This window comes from Daldinia caldariorum (assembly GCF_022478825.1).
Source record: "Daldinia caldariorum strain CBS 122874 unplaced genomic scaffold F4812scaffold_6, whole genome shotgun sequence".
Lineage (NCBI taxonomy): Eukaryota > Fungi > Ascomycota > Sordariomycetes > Xylariales > Hypoxylaceae > Daldinia > Daldinia caldariorum.
In genome coordinates, this window is record NW_025953042.1 from 1,425,306 (window position 1) to 1,443,740 (window position 18,435).

General features: G+C 47.5%; 5 protein-coding genes across 5 annotated transcripts; 4 read left to right on the top strand and 1 right to left on the bottom strand.

Annotated features, from left to right (window-relative positions):
• The first annotated feature begins 929 nt into the window (after window positions 1-929).
• F4812DRAFT_353527 (S-adenosyl-L-methionine-dependent methyltransferase) lies at window positions 930-3,712 on the top strand. The gene is made up of 2 exons (XM_047931755.1): window positions 930-1,200; window positions 1,307-3,712. Exon 2 carries the CDS (start codon window positions 1,323-1,325, stop codon window positions 3,579-3,581), a length of 2,259 nt encoding a protein of 752 aa, XP_047791299.1. The 5' UTR covers window positions 930-1,200; window positions 1,307-1,322; the 3' UTR covers window positions 3,582-3,712.
• Window positions 3,713-11,219: 7,507 nt separating this feature from the next.
• Window positions 11,220-13,008, top strand: F4812DRAFT_470721 (UROD/MetE-like protein; the record flags this gene model as incomplete). The annotated part of the gene is made up of 2 exons (XM_047939013.1): window positions 11,220-11,862; window positions 11,926-13,008. The coding sequence occupies 2 exons, from the start codon at window positions 11,220-11,222 to the stop codon at window positions 12,492-12,494; spliced, it is 1,212 nt and encodes a 403-aa protein (XP_047791300.1). The 3' UTR covers window positions 12,495-13,008.
• On the bottom strand, window positions 13,009-14,205 carry F4812DRAFT_353580 (S-adenosyl-L-methionine-dependent methyltransferase). Its single transcript, XM_047931756.1, has 3 exons — window positions 13,778-14,205; window positions 13,451-13,717; window positions 13,009-13,399 (listed from the first exon to the last, which is right to left on the bottom strand). Exons 1-3 carry the CDS (start codon window positions 13,976-13,978, stop codon window positions 13,223-13,225), a joined length of 645 nt encoding a protein of 214 aa, XP_047791301.1. The 5' UTR covers window positions 13,979-14,205; the 3' UTR covers window positions 13,009-13,222.
• Window positions 14,206-14,213: 8 nt separating this feature from the next.
• Window positions 14,214-16,171, top strand: F4812DRAFT_425377 (uncharacterized protein). The gene is made up of 2 exons (XM_047933927.1): window positions 14,214-14,696; window positions 14,744-16,171. The coding sequence occupies exons 1-2, from the start codon at window positions 14,545-14,547 to the stop codon at window positions 15,861-15,863; spliced, it is 1,272 nt and encodes a 423-aa protein (XP_047791302.1). The 5' UTR covers window positions 14,214-14,544; the 3' UTR covers window positions 15,864-16,171.
• A 124-nt stretch (window positions 16,172-16,295) lies between these two features.
• On the top strand, window positions 16,296-17,265 carry F4812DRAFT_425378 (uncharacterized protein). The gene has a single exon (XM_047933928.1). The coding sequence runs from the start codon at window positions 16,320-16,322 to the stop codon at window positions 17,238-17,240; it is 921 nt and encodes a 306-aa protein (XP_047791303.1). The 5' UTR covers window positions 16,296-16,319; the 3' UTR covers window positions 17,241-17,265.
• The last annotated feature ends 1,170 nt before the right edge of the window (window positions 17,266-18,435 follow it).

The following is an 18,435-nucleotide window of genomic DNA, read 5'->3' on the forward strand; positions in this document are numbered from 1 at the left end:
TGTTTAATAAATGCGACCCTTTACATAGTAGAGAGTATATGAAGTTTCTATATCACATTTATTTCTGTAAGGAAAGTATGGCCGATCCGAGTTGCTCTAGAAGGGAGGGCGCGAGATAGATTTGTCTTTTTATTGTTTTTACATGCGTTATAAGTTTTTTAATACTGTTATATGCCTAGCTCACTATAGGTGTGTCTCTAAGAACATAGATATACCTAAGGCAAAAGGAATTAGACTAAATATTTTTTTTTAAAAAGTTGGAAAGTCTTTTACAATAGAATAACTTGTTTCTTACTTCAGGTACATAAATGAGTTGCTGCCTAGAGTTGCACTTTCACGATTTATGACAGATAATAAATGCTACTGCAAAAGTTAATCCGCTAACGGTTTGCTTTTTTCTAAGAGTATCTGCGTGCTTCATTCACGGCTCTTCACCACTTAAAGAAATAATTATAATACCTAATTTTCATAATAAAATAATCAATCTTATTTATATATTTAAACTGCTGCAATATAACATAGTTCTTCCAATTTCTATAGACACAGTTCTTCTATGCCATATTTTTTAATTACTTTGGTTCAACTTATATCTCTATTCTTTGATACTTCGAGTGAGTGAACCTACAAATATCCACCTGTTCACCGGCATTCAAACTGCAGCCCCTTGTTCGCACTGGAACTTTGACTATGATTAGAGCCAATACGTCTTTTCTTGAATCTGTATATTCTAGAATACCAAGCACTTCCTTTTGAGTTCCTTCCTACGTCAGCGAAGGACGCCATATACCCCCCTTTTAAGTCCTAGCATCACTAGTATGTCAATATGATCTCCCAGGGTCTTCAAGAATATCGGAGAGTATAAGCTAAATAAACAAATATTTGCCAGCAACCTATCATTGCCTTTTCCTTTCGCTCTACTAAATATCTCGGATATAATATGCCCTCGAGGTGAGAGAGCCTACTGTACCATGACCTTTCTATGTCAAGTACCTACTATCCATACATACTCCCTGGACCTACTACTTGCCTTTATCTATTGTATCGGTACTATACCTACCGCTTCTCTCTCTTCAGCCTACATTAACACTACTTAGCATTCATTTCTATTATAATAGCAACAATTCCATCCCATCATCCAGGTAATACTAGGCTACTATCTAAGTTACAGGTGACAAGCAAGTCGCCTCTCTTCTGCACCAGGTATCATATATCCTACATTGCTTTAAAAATATATTACTGTTTAATACGATGCTACCAAATACTCGCCGGACTCAAATAAATGAAGCTACTAACGCCCCGATTATAGCAGCCCTTAATCGACCATGGACATAAATGTTGTTAGATTGCCCGGGTCTGGGAGATCTCCACGGCTAGGCCCCCGGGGAGGATCGGACGCTGAGGACCCACGGGATAGCGTCCAAGCTGATATTGAACGGCGCTTTCGAGAAATGCCATCTGATGCTACGCGCAACATGGTCAAAAATGGCGAAGCCCACTACCCCGAAGAAGACGAGGCCTTATTATCAGATGAGATTGCTCAGGTGATTGAGGTAATTGACCTAACCGTGCTTGATCATGCCTCTACGGCGAGGGCGCCACGGAAACCTCGCGAGAAACCCGCAAAGCGCAATCAGTCAATAGACCCCTGCCACCGGCTAGATAGCTACGACTATGAGTACCAGACGCTAAAGCCTGGTGGGCTTGTCGAAATGGAAGCAGTTGCAGAGCTACGGCAGGCGTCATTCCTCCTCGTGCAATCTATCACCAACACGACAAATGGCGTCATACTCCGAGGTCTGCCGTTTACGCGCACAAGAAATTTAAGGGGTCAGTTACTACGAATCCGGAATGAACTTGTCCTCATGCTCGAGATTGACCAAGATGACCACCGATCGGACGAGAAACAGGCGGCGATCGAGATACCCGTGGCTAAAGTTAAAAGAACTCGGAATTTTCTCATTACCAACAAGAACTTCCCAGAGCACCGGTTTCCTCATGAGATCTATAAAGATACCCAGGAGATAGAGGAGAAAGGCGTTCTCGTTTGTCGCTGGAAGTGCAGATCAGTTTGGAGCGATGCTATGAAGAGATGCAACGGCAAGCCCCCTATCGAGTTCGAGATATCGCGTATAACGCCTGAGAAGGTGCTAAAAGAAAGATACCGTACCCCTAGTTCTTATTTGATGAACGCCTGGCGGGGTGGGAAAATTCGAGGCGGTTCATTCATCCCGGGTCAGCCAAACGACCTTAGAACCATGGTAGTGGCTGTTGAGGGCCTCGAGGACCAGGATGATAAACTGCACGATGAATGGATTCCGAGGAAGCCAGGGCAGCAATATGCCTTTGGTGACATGTTTTGCGGAGCCGGAGGAGCATCATGTGGTGCTAGGGCTTCTGGCTTTCGTATCACGGTGAGTTGTGACAACGCAGTTGGGGCCTGCAATACTTACCGCGAAGAGTTTAGAGAGGCAGATTTACACGAACAAGATATGTATGACTTCATCATGTCAAGGCGAACCTCTACGGAACATGTCGACGTGCTTCATATATCACCACCATGTCAGTATTGGTCACCAGCACACACGACTCCTGGCGCAGGCGACGAAGCGAACATTGCGATACTATTTGCATGTCATGAACTAGTTAAAGCCCTTCGCCCGCGGGTATTCACGGTGGAACAAACGTATGGTATCCTCCACCCGAGATTTGAATACTATTTTAATGGCCTAATCCACGGATTCACTCGGTACGGCTATTCGGTGCGATGGAGAGTAGCTAATCTACTTCAATGGGGAGCGGCCTCGCAGCGGCAACGACTCATCATCTTCGGCTCCTGTCCCGGCGAAGAGCTCCCACCATTCCCACCAGCTACGCACTCGAAAGATCCAAATCCTGATCTGGGAACCAGACCATATAAGACAGTCAGGCAGATTCTAAGAAAGATCCCCCGAGATGCGCCACTGTATGATCCCCTTCATAATCCACGCAATCTCAAAGAACTCGTAGGCAAATTACCGTGGGACCCTGACGTACCACTTTCTCGTACTATTACCTGTGGCGGTGGCGTCGGTAATTATCACTACAGCGGAAAGCGGGCGTTTACGCTTCGAGAATATGCATTACTACAAGGGTTCCCGCTGAACTACAACTTCCAGCGACCGAAGCAAATGCGACAGATCGGCAATGCCTTTCCGCCCCTTGTAGTCCAAACGCTCTACAAGCATCTCCGCAGGTGGCTGGAACAGCAAGATCGCGTGTATGCAGACGGCGAGCTCTCGGACTCTGAGAGCGATAATGATAACGATGACGACATCCGAGACCAAGTAGAAGAATCTGCGGACGATAGCGAGGTCGAATATCTTGGAAAACTGGTGACCAACCGAAATGATAGCGTCCAGTACCTAGGGGGAAGATATTTACAACAACAAGGTAGTGAGCCACTGACTATCAGCGACTCGGATTCAGAGGGTGATTCGATGGACGTAGATGCCGTGAGAGAAGATGCTCACAGCCCGGATGTTTGCATCGATGCAGTTCAAGCGGTGGGAAATGACCCCTTTCACCCTATCCGGATTGACTGAGGGGAATGGACTTTGGATGAAATCCATCCCGTACTGAGACTAGGATTCTAGGATACGAGCGTCAGCCTTTAACTCAGCCAACATGCGAGTTGTATTATTTGTGCTCTATATGAAAGGAGATAGACTAGTCAGTCGACGTGATTTAGAAAGATGGGATAGATCATGCATGTTAGTTTACTACCTAGGTTAGGTTAGGTACCTTCATAGAAGTCAACGTCGTCAACATAACGAAAATGCTTTTCCGCTGAATAACGCCCTGCCTCTATCTTCCGTTATTTCTTGGCAAACTCTTAACTCCCGGATTATTTCCATCTCCGTTATGCTGCGATGTAATAGAACTAAACCTTTCTAATCTCTCAGATTGGTTAGCTTTGGGAGCATAATGAGCTACTATGCATGACAACGCATCAGAGTCGTAAGATCCGGGGGATATGAACCGTGGAAGCATCCAAAAATTCAAAATCAAAGGGGACGCGCAGATTATGCCATCGCCGAGACGAGATGAGGCTCGAAGCTGTAAGCGATACTCATGAGGACATAGTACCTATGTCGAGCATATAATAGGCGGTGGGCAATTCACTCGCAGGCCAAGACTTCCATCGACCCGTAGTGTTATCTCGCTAGGTATTAAGAGGTCCCGTCTAGGCTTAGAAGCTGTGGACTAGGTTCTCGAACGCGACAACAAGGAGGCTGGCAGCGGAGGCAGGCTCGTCGAACTAGGCTTGGCTCACCTTGCGAGCAGGCGAAACTATCGGTGTTGTCGTGTGTGTTCTCCAAGGGGCAAAGGTCTAGAATGTCAGAGCTGTGCCGCCGGGCTAATACTAGTTGGATATACTACGTAGGAAAAATGTCAAAAGTCACGACTATTCCGATGGCTTGACAAAGCGCGTCAAAGGGGCGGTACTTAGAAATTCGCCAAATTCGGGATGCTTGCATCGAAGTGAGTTATTTTGGTTAGGTCGAATTTAATAGTGGCTATTTTTGGCTATTCTTGATATCATTGGAAATCTGTTTGGAAATCTCGTATTGAAGCTATTGGTACCATCCATCAGGAACTTCTGTTTGACTTGTCTATTAGGTACCTGGTACCTAAGCTACCTAGCTATCTGTAGTGTGCAGTATTTGCTCTACGTGAGAGGCTAAAGTTTTGGTAGCAGCACGAAGCCAAGATGGAAAGCCGACGTGTAGCCAAAGTCCACAACGGTATAAGTCGTCTGCGGAAGCGGATTTCGCTACCTATATGCATCGGACCCGAAACCTAGAAAAAAGAGAGAAAAAAAAGGGAAAAAAGAAATCTACCGACCTACGGAATGGGATCTTCTACTAGGTAGTGTATACGGACTGATGTTCAATACGTCTTTTGGGTCAGGTGACTGGATTCGAGAATACCGTATTCGCCTTCATATTATGGTACATCATGTCACTACGGGTTTAGTGGTCAATTCGCTGAACGCTTTACCGGGCTCGATAGTTGAAGAGACGATTTTAGGTTCTTAAGTCCTGTCAGAAACGCGTTAGGTACACAAGCAGTAATAAACAACGGCATATGTGCTCGGGTTGTTCGGCATTTGTGCCATATCCCTGTAAGTATGAGGCAACAAAGAAATGGCGAGGAAATCTGACGATTCTTTACATTAGGTAGTAATATCAGATTTCTTTTCGGTTGGCAGGGTGAGTTAGGCGTCGAGAGCGGGGATTTAATTTTGGATTCGAGATCTATGGGGATGAGGTTGCAATGCGGCTGCACAGCTCGTCACCTAGATGCAGTGTCTGAGACATGAAATAGAAAGGTACAACGTCAAGCCCTGGGCATTGGGAAGTCTAGACCGCTGAGTCTATCAAGTTGTTGCTAGGTACGGATTTAAACATGTCAGATGGCTTGGGCTTGTGTGCTCGGACGGATGGTAAGCTCTCATAGTAGAGGAGTCTATTATTGTCAGAAGTCTCACTCGAGACTCATTAGAAAGAACAAAGGTGATGTTTGTATATAGCTTTGGCTTCAGAGCTATTTTATGTTTGGTTAAGAAGTGCAAGGGTTGCTACGAGTGCATACATACGCCTGTGTACCCGGGCATATAGCGGAATGGATCCGATCTCTTTTTGGAGTAGGTCTAGGTACACACACCCATACACTCACACGATAGGGCAGACCGGAGAGAGCAGCTAATTTTATCGTGCAGCCGGTAGAGATGTTGTAGCTGACATGCTGCATTATGGAAATCCTAGAGGAAGTACGTACGTACATAAATAATACCTTGAGTACTCATCATCGATTGATGAGTGATTCGTGTTGAAATTTGCATGACAAGATGAATTATCAATTTATCATGCAGTTCATTCCTCGGATTAGGGAGCAATGTTCTTCTCAATCTCCAATAATCAAGAAATGATCACCGACTCTCCAACTTTCATTCCATCGGTTAGCAACACCGCGAAAGAAATTCGGAGTGACGCAACCACCCTTGCGTTAAACTGAATGCATGGGCCATGCCTAACTTTGACATCGGATGAATGGGGGAGTTTGTTACCTGAGGTACCCTTTCTTAACTAATAACTAGAATAAGGTTTTATGAAGTAATAAGTACTGTGTAGGTAGTCGTCGACGTAGTAGTGCTAGCCAAGAGTAGTAACCTTCGAAATAAGGCTGCCCAATTGTCAACTGCTATTGGAAAGATTGGAAAGCTTTCTCTTTTTGGACTCAAGTCATTTACCTGTCTGCCTGTCAAGTTGCTAGTGTGCATTGTAGGGATGAATCGTTGTCGTTGTGATAGTGACTGCATCCGCTGCAGTCGGTTCCTGACTAGGCGCCCCCTTAATTACCCATGCAGGACCCTGGACCGCCAAGCTAGACTGTGTTGATCTTCATTTTAGAGGCCTGCCAGTCGCTCTAAGGCTTACTGTTCAGCTGTTCTAGTGCTCTAACTTCACGACATATGTCATACGCGTACAATTGTAGTAGTGGAAGAAAAGACGACGCGAGTAGCTACACGTCATTCCGACCTGTAGAAGCGTTTGGCAGCAGAGGAAAAAGCATAGACTAATAAATCAATAGAATCTCTAGCGGCTTGAAAACGTTGATCAGACTATGTGCCATATTATATTCCAACTATGTAGAATACCACATAGTATGTAGAATGCTAGAATTAACTGTTAGGTAGATCATACCTTAGGGTAGGTAAGTAACCTTTTTAATAATATGCTACTTTGATTGACAAATATGCTTTGGACCGTCAAATCAAATCTCAAATCTGATATACTTGCGTAGCAACCCATTTGTAGAAGATGGAGGAAGTATTGTACATTATAATAAACCGTAGGTACGTTAGGTACCTAACCTAACATAGTAATAGGTTCCTGTTCTCCTTTTTCTAACGTGGGTTCACCAATACGACTCTCGTTATGTATGTACTACCACACGTACTCTTACTTAGCCCCTTTCCCTCCTAGTATTTTGGGTCCTGGCATCGTAATAGCGCCCGTGCGCATCCGCGCCAGAACCCCACAAACAAGAGAGCATAGCCAGGCTGTAGAAAAGTGAAAAAACCCTGTCGATAGGCCCTGTATCTTGGGGGGATCCACATGGCACAGACAAAGATGCTCAAAGAAGGTGAGATGATCACGGTGAGCCTCACCATTGGGACTGTTATCACTTAGGGCAGAAATCGACGATCTGAATTAGGCCAATAGTACTTACTGACCGCCATACTTCTGGGCCAAAAAAATACTCCGATTTTTTTTTTTTACTGCATCGCCTGGTATCGCCTAGCACCACCAAATCACGGGAGGCCGGATAGCAATGACAGCCCATGTAGTTTTTTGTATTCCCTACCTCATAGTAGTATTCCCTAGTATTTCCCCTTGGCCAATGTGTTGATGCTAATTTCAGACGAAGGCATAGAAAAGAGAGCCTATGCCGTCTCTTACAATGCTTTTCCTTCTTCCTCCACTCCCATCGAGCTTCGGCCAAGATAGTCACTCTTTAGTGCTTGCAGCATAGTCGCTCTTTTTGGAATATTTACTATTCCAGTCCATTCTTTAAGCAGTTGCTGTTTGTTTGCCAAGTTTGCTATAATGCGTTTCTCTACCCACGGCTCCGCGGCCGTGGCGATGGCGGCCCTCGCCAGCGCTACCGCCCCGGTCTCCGAGCGCCATCTCCTCGACCTGGACGTTTCCAAGGGTCTAGGAAACCCCATCTCCGCCAACATTGATTTGGGTGTCGACCTGAGCGGTACCACTCTCGCCGCCGGTGTTATTGCCGGTGTGGCCGTTCCCCCTCTGGCCGGTGTTGGTGCCGATGTCGAGGTTGAAGTTGTTTGTGACACTTGCTACACCAAGGGTAACATCAATGCCAGTATCTCTCTGGAAAAGGTTGTCCCCGCCCTTAGCCTGTCCCTGACAGACATTGAGGCCAAGCTTGATCTCGATATCAAGGTTGGTGCCGGTGCTGTGATCGCGGTCAACCTGTTCACTCCTCCCGCTCCTATCTTACTCCCTCTACCTGGTCTTAAGGTTGAGGCCCGTGTTTCCCTCGATCTCGTCATCGGTGTTGAGACTGAAATCGACCTGTCTGCTGGTATCGACTTGAAGCTCGTAGATGAGGCTATCATCGAGACCGACATCTTCTCTGGAAAGATCCTCGATGCTGCTTTCTCTGGACTGTCCGTCCAGGTTTTGCCCATAGAGGTCCGAATTGGCTGCACAAGGCTGTTGGCCGATTTGCGTCTCCGTGTTGAACTTGGTGTTGCTGCTGAAGTTGACATTGACGACCTTATTCCCATCCTCGACCTCCCTGAGATTGGTGCTGGTCTCGAGGTCGCTGTCTTCGCCAACTTGCTCGAGTATGTTGGTTTCTTCTGCGCCACTCCTGCCTGCCCTCTTTCCAAGGAGGCTTATGGCCTGAACGTCGGTGCTGCTGTCGAGCTCAATGTTGCTGTTGAGGACCTCCTCTCCATCCACCTTGCTCCCACTATCTCCACTGCTCTCCTCAGCTACCCTACCACCACCATCTGCGAGCACCCTTCGTACACCCTGTCGGTCCCGACTCTTACCGCCACCTCCGGCTCCGCTTCCATCACTGGCTCTGCTTCAGTTACTGCTTCCGACTCTGGCTCAGCCTCCGGTTCTATCACCGCCACCGGCTCTGGCTCCGGATCTGCTTCTGGCTCTGTTACCGCAACTGGTTCCGGCTCCGCTTCTGAATCTGCTACTGCTACGGGCTCTGGTTCTGGCTCCGGCTCTGCTACTGCCACTGGATCTGCCTCAGCTTCCGGTTCCGGCTCTGCCTCTGGATCTGCCTCTGGATCGGGCTCTGAGTCTGCTACTGGTATTATCCCTGGTTACCCTACTCTCCCCGGCTCTGATGTTGCTTCTATCACCTCTGGTGTGGCTTCCATCACCTCTGGCGTTGCTTCCATCACTTCCGGTGTTGCCTCCGTCACCTCTGCCACCGCTCCTATCTCCGCTCCTAGCGGCTACACGACTTCCACTGTCACCAACACTCAGACTTTCACCGTCACTCAGTGCGCTGCTACCGTGCCTAACTGCCCTGCTGGTTACGCTACCACTGCTACCCTCATCAAGACTACTGTCTACACCACTGTGTGCCCCGCTACCCAGACTGCGGCTATTACTGCTCCCCCGCCGAAGCCCACTCACAGCAAGCCTCCTACGACCGTGACCAAGTCTGTCATCACTCTCGAGCCCTGCTCCGAGGCCTCGACTTTCGTCCCTCCTACCAACCTTCCTACTGCCCCTTTCCCTACCGGTGGCAAGGCTGTTCCCAGTACTACTCCTGCCAGCATCCCTGCCTCTAGCTACCCTAGCGGATCTCCCTCGCAGCCTGCTAGCATCCCCTCTGTAACCGGCCCTGCCGGCACTCCTGGCAGCTCCGTCACCGTCCCCGGCAACAAGCCCCCCGGATCTTACCCCACCGGTGGTAACGCCACTGCGCCCATTGCTACTCCCAGCAGCGCTCCCAACGGCCCTGTATTCCCTACCGGTGGTGCCCCCTCCGGCCCTGCGTCGAGCGTCATCCCTCCTTACCCTACCGGTCCTGTCGGCACCCCAAGCAATCCCGCTGGCCCTACGTCTCCCCAGACTCTGAGCACTTTCGTGCCTAGCGCCAGCCCCGTCAACCCCGGTCCTTCCGGCTACCCGACCATCCCTGGTCAGCCCCCGATCGCTACCGCCGGTGCCGCTAAGGTTGGCAGCGGTGTCGCTCTCGCCGTTGCCGGTGCCTTCTTCGCCCTCCTGTAAGGGGTTTGAAGCACGGAAATATGTAATATAGTTGGAATGGGAGGAGAAAGAAAAAGGTCTTTTTTTAATATGTAATGTTTCATTGGAAAGCAAGCGTGGGGACGTGTTAGCATAGCTTCGGTAAGCTTAACTTTATACCATATATGTTCATGACAGCTTGTCGATATTTTACAAAGTCTTGGTCGCTGCCTAGTATTTCCTGTGTCGATGTGAATTAACCGTTTGGGGCCGGGGTGCCTCATTTTCGTTCTAGTATTAAAGTGGTAGATTTACGTGCACTTAATACTATCTCTCCTGTTGTCGATCAAATTCTGGGTAACTTGCTCAATGTGCTGAGTGGTTATAGCTTCCCTTATTATGGTTCTGCAGTGAAATGTTCAATAACATGGCTTGAGATTATGTCTTATCGTATCTACTTTTTATATCTTCGAAACGCAGTTTTGATCACAGTCGTTCTGTCGTTTCGTTCTACCTCAGTTTTACCCCCTTTTATCTTTTGCTCTTCCCAGCTTCCAATATTTTACCCTTTAATATTTTTTTCAAAGCTTTCTTGTCCTTGAATTTCTGGCTTTCTTCCTTTTCCCAAGTACTTTTTACCTAATCTGTGTTCGTGTAGCATTAGGTTACTCAGCTCGCATAACCCTAGACGTCACTTTAACCCCAGATTCATGACATCCTGTGATGCGACATAACGAGAATACTCCAACGATTCCTACATCTCTCTCTTATCAAATATCTCCTATCGTAAGATCTTGTTAGTGATTCTACGCAGCTGGATTTTGAATCCCACTGTCCCTCAATACTCAACTGCCGCTGACCGCCGGTTTAATCTGAGCTAACAGCAGTTAGAAGCCGACTAATATATTAGCTCGGTCCCGGCGGCTATGCGACAGTGGATAAATCTGACGCTTGCTGTCCTACCAGAACGATTCTAGCTAGTAACCGTCCTCGTAGTGTCGGCCGTTTCTATTTCCGCTTTCCTTGGTCTGCATATTCGGTTGGTTTGTTCACGCAAAGGGCACAGGTTTCGCCACTTCGTCTTACGTCCTTCTCCGCACCTCATCCCGCTCTAGGAATGTTAGGAGGATTACTATATGTGTTAATGATAGACTAGCGGCCCGAAGCGCTTTGCTTACATCTTTAGAGATTATAGTTTTTTTTCTTCCCCTCTTCAGCTCTGTATACAAAAGGACTTGTGCAACCGACCCTCTCTTTGAGTGAATTAAAGTAACAGTCATATTTGTGTCTTGTCGCTCATCTGCCGATGTGGTCGGTCTTTGATTCTCTCCTCGCCTCTCTCGTACGTAATAAGTTTAGGACTAAAAACCTAGAGGGAAGTTATCAAAGTACCCGAACCTTTTCTACATTTATATCGCCTCAAAAATGGCCCCTCCCCCGTTTCGTGCCGAGCATTTAGGTTCGCTACTGCGACCCGAAGAATTACTAAAAGTGCGTGAAACCATCCGCGACAAGGGTATCTCCGCAGAGGAGGCAGGGCTGCCGGCAGTTGAGAAGAAGGCCATTGGCGACGTAGTTAAACTGCAGCAGGACTTAGGCTTGAAGGCTGTCAACTCGGGTGAATACAACCGTACCCGGTTTTGGGGCCTCTTCTGGGACGAAATCGAGGGTACAATTCGTCTCCAAGATGCCGATGCAAGCATGTTCAGGCTGTACCACCCGGATGTTGTTAGTCTGATCGAGACAGGTAGGAAGGTCATGCCTGGAGAGTCTGTTATTGCCGGAAGCAAGTTATCACACAATCCTAGCAAGGCAGTTTCAAACCTCTCTGAACTTCAGGAAGTCCAGGCGTTCGTTCCCAAGAGCGAATGGGGTAATATCAAACTTACCATGATCGCACCCTCCTGGTTCCACATGAGGTACAAGCAAGGGAGGGCATACACCCCGGAAGCTTATGCCAACGACACCGAGTATTTTGCAGACGTTTCTAAGGTTTACCATGCCGAACTACAATTGCTATACGAGGCCGGTCTACGGAACGTCCAGTTCGATGACCCTGGCATGGCGTGTGAGTTGATTTTATTATATTTCGCAACATAATCTCTTTAGCATGTATCTAACGAAAAAGCAGACTTCTGCTCTACGGATTTCCGAAAAGGCTGGGAGGAAGACAAGGACAACATAGGAACATGGGAGGACCTTCTCGACGCCTACATCAAACTATACAATGACTCCCTAGCCGGCTTGCCGGCAGATTTCCACTCAGGTATCCATCTGTGTCGAGGTAACTTCATCGGCGGAAGGCACTTTTCTGAGGGCGCGTACGATATCATCGCGAAGAAGCTTTTCGAGGATCTGAACGTGAACACGTTTTATCTCGAGTACGACACTGAGCGTGCAGGCGGCTTTGAGCCTCTGCAGTTCCTCCCTAAGGATAAGAATGTCGTGATTGGCGTCATTAGCTCGAAGCTAAGACAGCTAGAAGACAAGGAGGAGACTAAGGATCGTATCTACAGGGCGGCGGACTTCGTGGCGAAGGGAAGCGGCCAAACCCGCGAGGAGGCTCTGAAGAGAATCTCCATCAGCCCTCAGTGCGGTTTCAGTACCCATGAGAGTGGATACCCCTTAACGGTAGACGACCAGAAGAAAAAGCTATCGCTTGTAAGACAGATAGCGGACGAAATCTGGGGCGAGCCATAGATCTATATTATTTAGATGCGTGCCTACATGACATGGGAGTTTGGGGTGGAAGATCCACGGTTGATTGGTTGTGATTTCGCAGAGGTTTAGCGACTCGCTCTTGGTTACTTCAACAGTCCAAATTTAGGGTTAGAAAGGATAAAGATAAGGTGCCATAGGGTACGGCGGGTGGTAGTACGGCGGGTGGTAGCCGCAATTTCTTTTTTCTTTCTTTTTTCTTTTTTTTTGGGGGGGGGGGGGGGATGCCCATGGAGAATCAACTTCTAAGATGTACATAACGGCATATCGGCATGGCGGCATCAGGGTCTGTCAGTGACATGAGGGAAATTTAAAAGGAAGTGATACCATTTGTATGATCTATACATGTCTACCAGGTATATAGGGGATACGATCGTGAGATCAAATGGGTCTTGCGGCTGCGACAGGTGTATCTCGACCGGCCTCAAGAACCCCATGGGGGGCGGAATGTATGCCAAGGGGAATATCGTGAATCTCAAAGTGATATAACCACTTGGTATCACTGCTAGTTGAGATATGCCATCACGGCACCGTAGTTTGGAATGTCCGAGGGCTTCTTCTGCGTAGACCTTTAAGAAAAAAGGAAAAGGGGGCGCGTCCTCGGTCTATTTCCTTACGTATTTGGGTGCGTGGCCGCTATGATGGCGTATTGACCCCGAGCCTTGAATGCCTTTCACGAATCTTGGAGAACTGGTGAGATATGTTTCGCTTTAAGGTTTTGGCTTCGTCAGAATAAACCCGTGGTATCCAAAACCAGAGCCATCGCCGAGGACCTCCATATCAATTTCCCAGTTGGTTCCTTCACAATTCAGTAAAGGCCTTATGAAATGCGGTTGACGATAGGTCACGTAGAGGAATACACCATCATCCTTGAGGACTCGATTCACCTGCGTTATATTAGTAGTTCGGAGCAGTACACCAGCAACTTTAAGACCTACCTCACGGATATATTGACCGGTGTTCTGTTTAACATCGTGAGGGGGGCTCCAGGGACTACCGTGTATCATCGCGTCCAAGGTCCCCTTATCAAATGCGACATCTATGGACTTTTCAGGGATGTCATCCAAGTGACGGACATCGCCGTGTTTCCATTCGATACCCTCCATACTGGCGTGTCGCTTAGACATTAGATCCACAACCACCGTGGAAAAGTCGATGCAGAGTTGGTTTTTATACCCCTTTTCCCATAACCCTACTGGCACGTCCTGTGGAATACGTCAGCTGATTTAAGTCATGTCAGCTTCCATTTCCTTAAGCGAACTTACGCTATCTCCGGACCCTAAATGTAAAATGCGTGGGTTTGCATCTGGGTCTCGGGTCTGAAAGAGCCTCTGATTAAGAAAGGACTCGAGTTCTGCGAAATTTCTAAACCACTCATGAGTTGGCCGGTCTCCTTCAGCCTGAGAGTACCGCTGATCCCAAAAGCTGGGATGTGCGAGACGCTCATTTTCTTCATCTGACCCCATCTCGAGGATTTCCAATTTCTTTCCAAACTGAATCTGTCGAATTTGGTAAAACAACCTGTCAGTTTCTTCACCTAGGTGTCTAAGACTTCAACGCTGCAAAGCCACTTGTAGGGATAACTGTGGATATCCACGTGACATTATATAGAATGGAATAACCATGTTCCCATCCGGAACTTTTACTGAATTGAATGGAACCTTCAGTTAAATGGATTCCGTGCACATTTAATGCATTAAGGTACATTATAGGTAACCCACCTCCACATGCCGATCGTAACTTCACATTTATCGACCATTGGAGGAAGAGCTGGCTGTAGGGCTGAGAGGTACAATACATAATAAAGTATTTTAGGTTAGACATGCTTCTATAATAAGAATCCTTGTAACCTTGCATCGAATATTGCGTCACTTACATGGGCAAGCTATATACACCCATCATCGATACTATGTCATCGTCATCCTTTCAAGTGAAGCAAAGGAACAACTTCAACTCACATTGTTTAAAGAAAAAAAAGAAGAAAAAAAGAAAGTGATAATATCACAAATTTCAAATACAACAGGGTAATCCGATGGCTGAAGTCGCAGCTGGTATATTGGCAGCCGAGCAAGCGGTCTCCGCAACTATCTATGCTGGAGCGGCTGGTTATGCTCTGGCAAAGTCCACGATGCCTCTCAAGGCAACCTTTTCACAGACTGGATATACGCCCGACACTGCTTCGAGGTGCGAGATATAATCTTCCGCATTCATATCATACTAATTCATTCAAGCGCTTCCCTCACTAGATCTCATCATACGCTCACCATAATTGGCGACAAAGCTTATATTTTTGGAGGCCAGACAGGCCAAGGGAAACTTGCCGGTAATAGCATTCACTCTATAGCGCTACCGGAGGCCGATACTGCTACGCCTGATACTGCTACGCCTGAATATCAAGTATTGCCAGCCCTCGCTGCGGAAAAGGGCGGGTCTGTGCCAAAACCGCGAACCAGGCATTCTGCTTGCGTTTTAAATAACAGCGTCGCTATTTACGGCGGTTACAATGAAAGTGGAAACATCGTAGATGAAGACTCTACAATCTGGTTGTTCGATGTCGAAAAGCTCACATGGAGTACTATTAAACCTTATAGCCTTCCAGAGAGTACGCCGCCGCCAAGAGGCGAAGCGTATTTGCTTGCGCATGATGGGAACCTCATTCTTGTCGGTGGGAAGAATGCAAACGGTGAAGCGCTGACGGACGTTTGGCATTATAATTGCTCCTCCGGGGCTTGGAAAAAGCTATCGCATACTCCAGACATCATCGCAGGCGCAGCAATTGCAGGGCACACGTTATATGCAATCACTAACTCTGATGATAGTCTTGGTAGCGAAGTGCATCGTCTTGACATTCAACCGTATACCGGACCATGGCAGACGGTCTCGTTTCCTACGGACCCCTTGACACCGGGACCTCGACCACGTTCTCGAGGCGGATTGATACCCATAACTACGGGATACGGCCGGAATTATCTCGTCTATTTCTTCGGCGATCGCAAGGGAAAAGCTGAGGCAGGTGACCTTCTCCAATGGAGTGATCTGTGGACTTTCCAACTTCCATCTAGCGATTTGGAAGCCAAATCGACCACCTCCGTAAAGGATGCGATCAAGCCGGCTAAGATTAAGGATGAGATACGCAAAAAGCTAGGCGCTGACACGGGCGGGTTTAGCTGGGCTGAAGTTGAAGTGCAACCACCTGGTGATATTGAAGCGCACGAGGGTAAGATTCATCCTGGGCCGCGAGGTTCGTTTGGATATGACGTAACCAATGATGGAAAGAGAATTGTACTTTGGGGTGGTTGTAATGCGGCTGGAGAACCGGAGGGTGACGGATGGATCGTTGAGTTCTCGTAGTGCTACCACTCGTGACATAATTGGCTTTGCTACCAAGAGCCCTATTAAAAAATAAGGAACACCATGTAGGCGATGAGAAAGACGAGAAAGCCGTATCTATTCCAAGGAAATTGCATATCGAAATGTCCCACAATGAGCTTGTTCTCCTTTCATGACAGCCCTTGTTAAAATGGGGAAAACAAAGGCACCTTTGTTGCAGGCGATGGACAAAGGGTTTATCTAATAGAAGAGCATTCATATCGGGTCCGAGCCCATGGCACTTGGAACCCTTTTTTGATGTTCTTCATATTTTTACTTCCGTTTCGTTCTACCTCATACTAAATTGACACCATGGTTAGAAATCACAACGTTATTTCGGTCTATGATACCACTCCGTATCATGCCTATTGTCTATCCGATAATGGGGATGAAGATGACGACGTCTGCGTGTGGAATGAAGGCCCACAACTTATAGATATGTATGATAGCGAAGATGAGCGTATAGTTGCTGAGATTCATAGACATATTCCTGAGAATGAGAGGGTATTTCGCACCAAAGTGGGGAAGGATGTATCTCCGACGGCGAAGATACGACCTAAACGGCCTGAAACACCGAAGAGGACGGATAGCGTTGTCACAATCCTAGAGAGATCACCCAAAGACCCAGATACGTTGTCCGATGACGAGCTTCAAGAGCGGCAGATCGCACATGCACTATCGACTACCCGGACGAACCTTACTAGGATCTCGCAGTTCATTCTGAAGTTAGAGTGTCGTGCGGGGAAGATCACGAAGGAAGGCATCAAACAGACCCTCGACGCTACTGTTGCCAATGTCACTACTAATGCGGCCGATAACTACCCAACTTACCAAGACGAACTTGAGGAAATCCAACACCTCAGCGAGAGCACCTGGCAGCGTCTATATCTCATCGATAGGCACTGGCGACGGCAGAGCAACCTAGACAAGGATGCCGGGGCGCCTAATTCCCACATCGAGCTTGAGAGTGAGCCGGGCGTGAAGGCGTTTCTAAAAGGGGAACGGCAGAGCAGCCACATCACAAGTCAGGACCCATGCTACTACACAGCGTATAATCTCGTGAACGGGAGGAGGTTCGAGGACTGGATTGCCTACCTGAAGGACTTCTGTGAGTTCAAGGAAAACCCGACCGAGGAGACCAAGCTTGTGCATCTAGCCTGGAGGTTCTTGGACCGCGATCTGCGTGGACCGAGGCCGGGCAAAGCCGCGCGCCTTCAAGATTTCCTGGATTCTCTCAACGACCAGTATGATAACGGCGCCTTTGACGAGGCGATAAAAAACCCCAGGAAGATGGAGCAAGATGATGACGGGGCATGGGGCGCGATAAAGAAGTTCTGGTTTACGAGGTTTCAGGGTTAGTTACCAGGTACCAAACCTATATAGCATCTAGAGTTAAATATATGATTTTGTTACGCTTGTAAGAATTAAGCCCGCAGGGCTGAGGCAAGCTTGTGCTGTGTGAGGTGTGAATTTCCTTCATTTGAATGTGAATGGGTATAGAATGCACGAAGTTTTACGGACTTACATCCCGCATCATTCTTGCACCCTTAAAACTGCTAGAGTAAGGCTAGCAGCACGTATATACAACTTCCAACTTTTAAATACGGTCAGTACGATTCAGTTAGCATGTCGAAGCATAGATGCAGTACGGAGGGTAAGCACTTGGATGTCGAATTTATGTAGTCCTCTGGGTCGTGATGTACCCAGCACGAAAGCCTAAGCCCAAGCGCAAAAGCAAGAGCAAGATCAGTTTGGAGATGATGCCAAGTATCACGTCATCATAGGTTCCTTTTTTCTATGTTAGGGAGATGCTTGTCTTTACGATACCTAGCTGTCCAATACAGGGCAATAGAATCCTTTCAAGATATATAAACAATGCTTTATACCTGGTAATCATCTCAAAGGCGGCTCAAGGAACCTGACTGATGCTTTATCTGTGAAACAAGCCATTATTAGTTGAATCGTGGAGGTGACGTCGACGATAGTGCAAAGAATAGGTATACAAACAGGTAATAAGAACCTTTATAGGCCTGATTATCGCTTTCGTGTAAGCTATGCGGAAAATTAGACGCCCGTGGGAATCTAGCAGCTACCTCATATGCCCCCCCTTTTATTCAACCGGCTACCAAGTTCCCTCGCCCTCATGTCGTGCACTCCACTAACACCTCTTCTGGGGTCTTCGGAAAACGCCAATTATTCTGCTGTTAAACATGCGTTAAGTAGTAATACTCTCGTAAGGCAAGAGTCAGGTGAAGCTGAATTTGAAGTTCGGGAGGACCATATAGTCGATATCGAGAGAATAATGAAAATGAGAGAGATGATCTCGCCTACCACGGCATGTTCTTCTGATAGCAGTTGCGGTTCGTATTTCTGCGATTACTGTGTGCAGAACGGTTTGCGGCACTCTCTAGAGGGGGAGCAGCAAAACCTTTGGGTAAGATGTGTGGACGACGAGGGGTCGCTGGCGGTCCTTGAAATGGCGATAACCTTCCTGATGCGCTTTCTTGGTGTATTAGTGCCTGTTATCTTGCTACTCGTTCTAAGGATGTATATA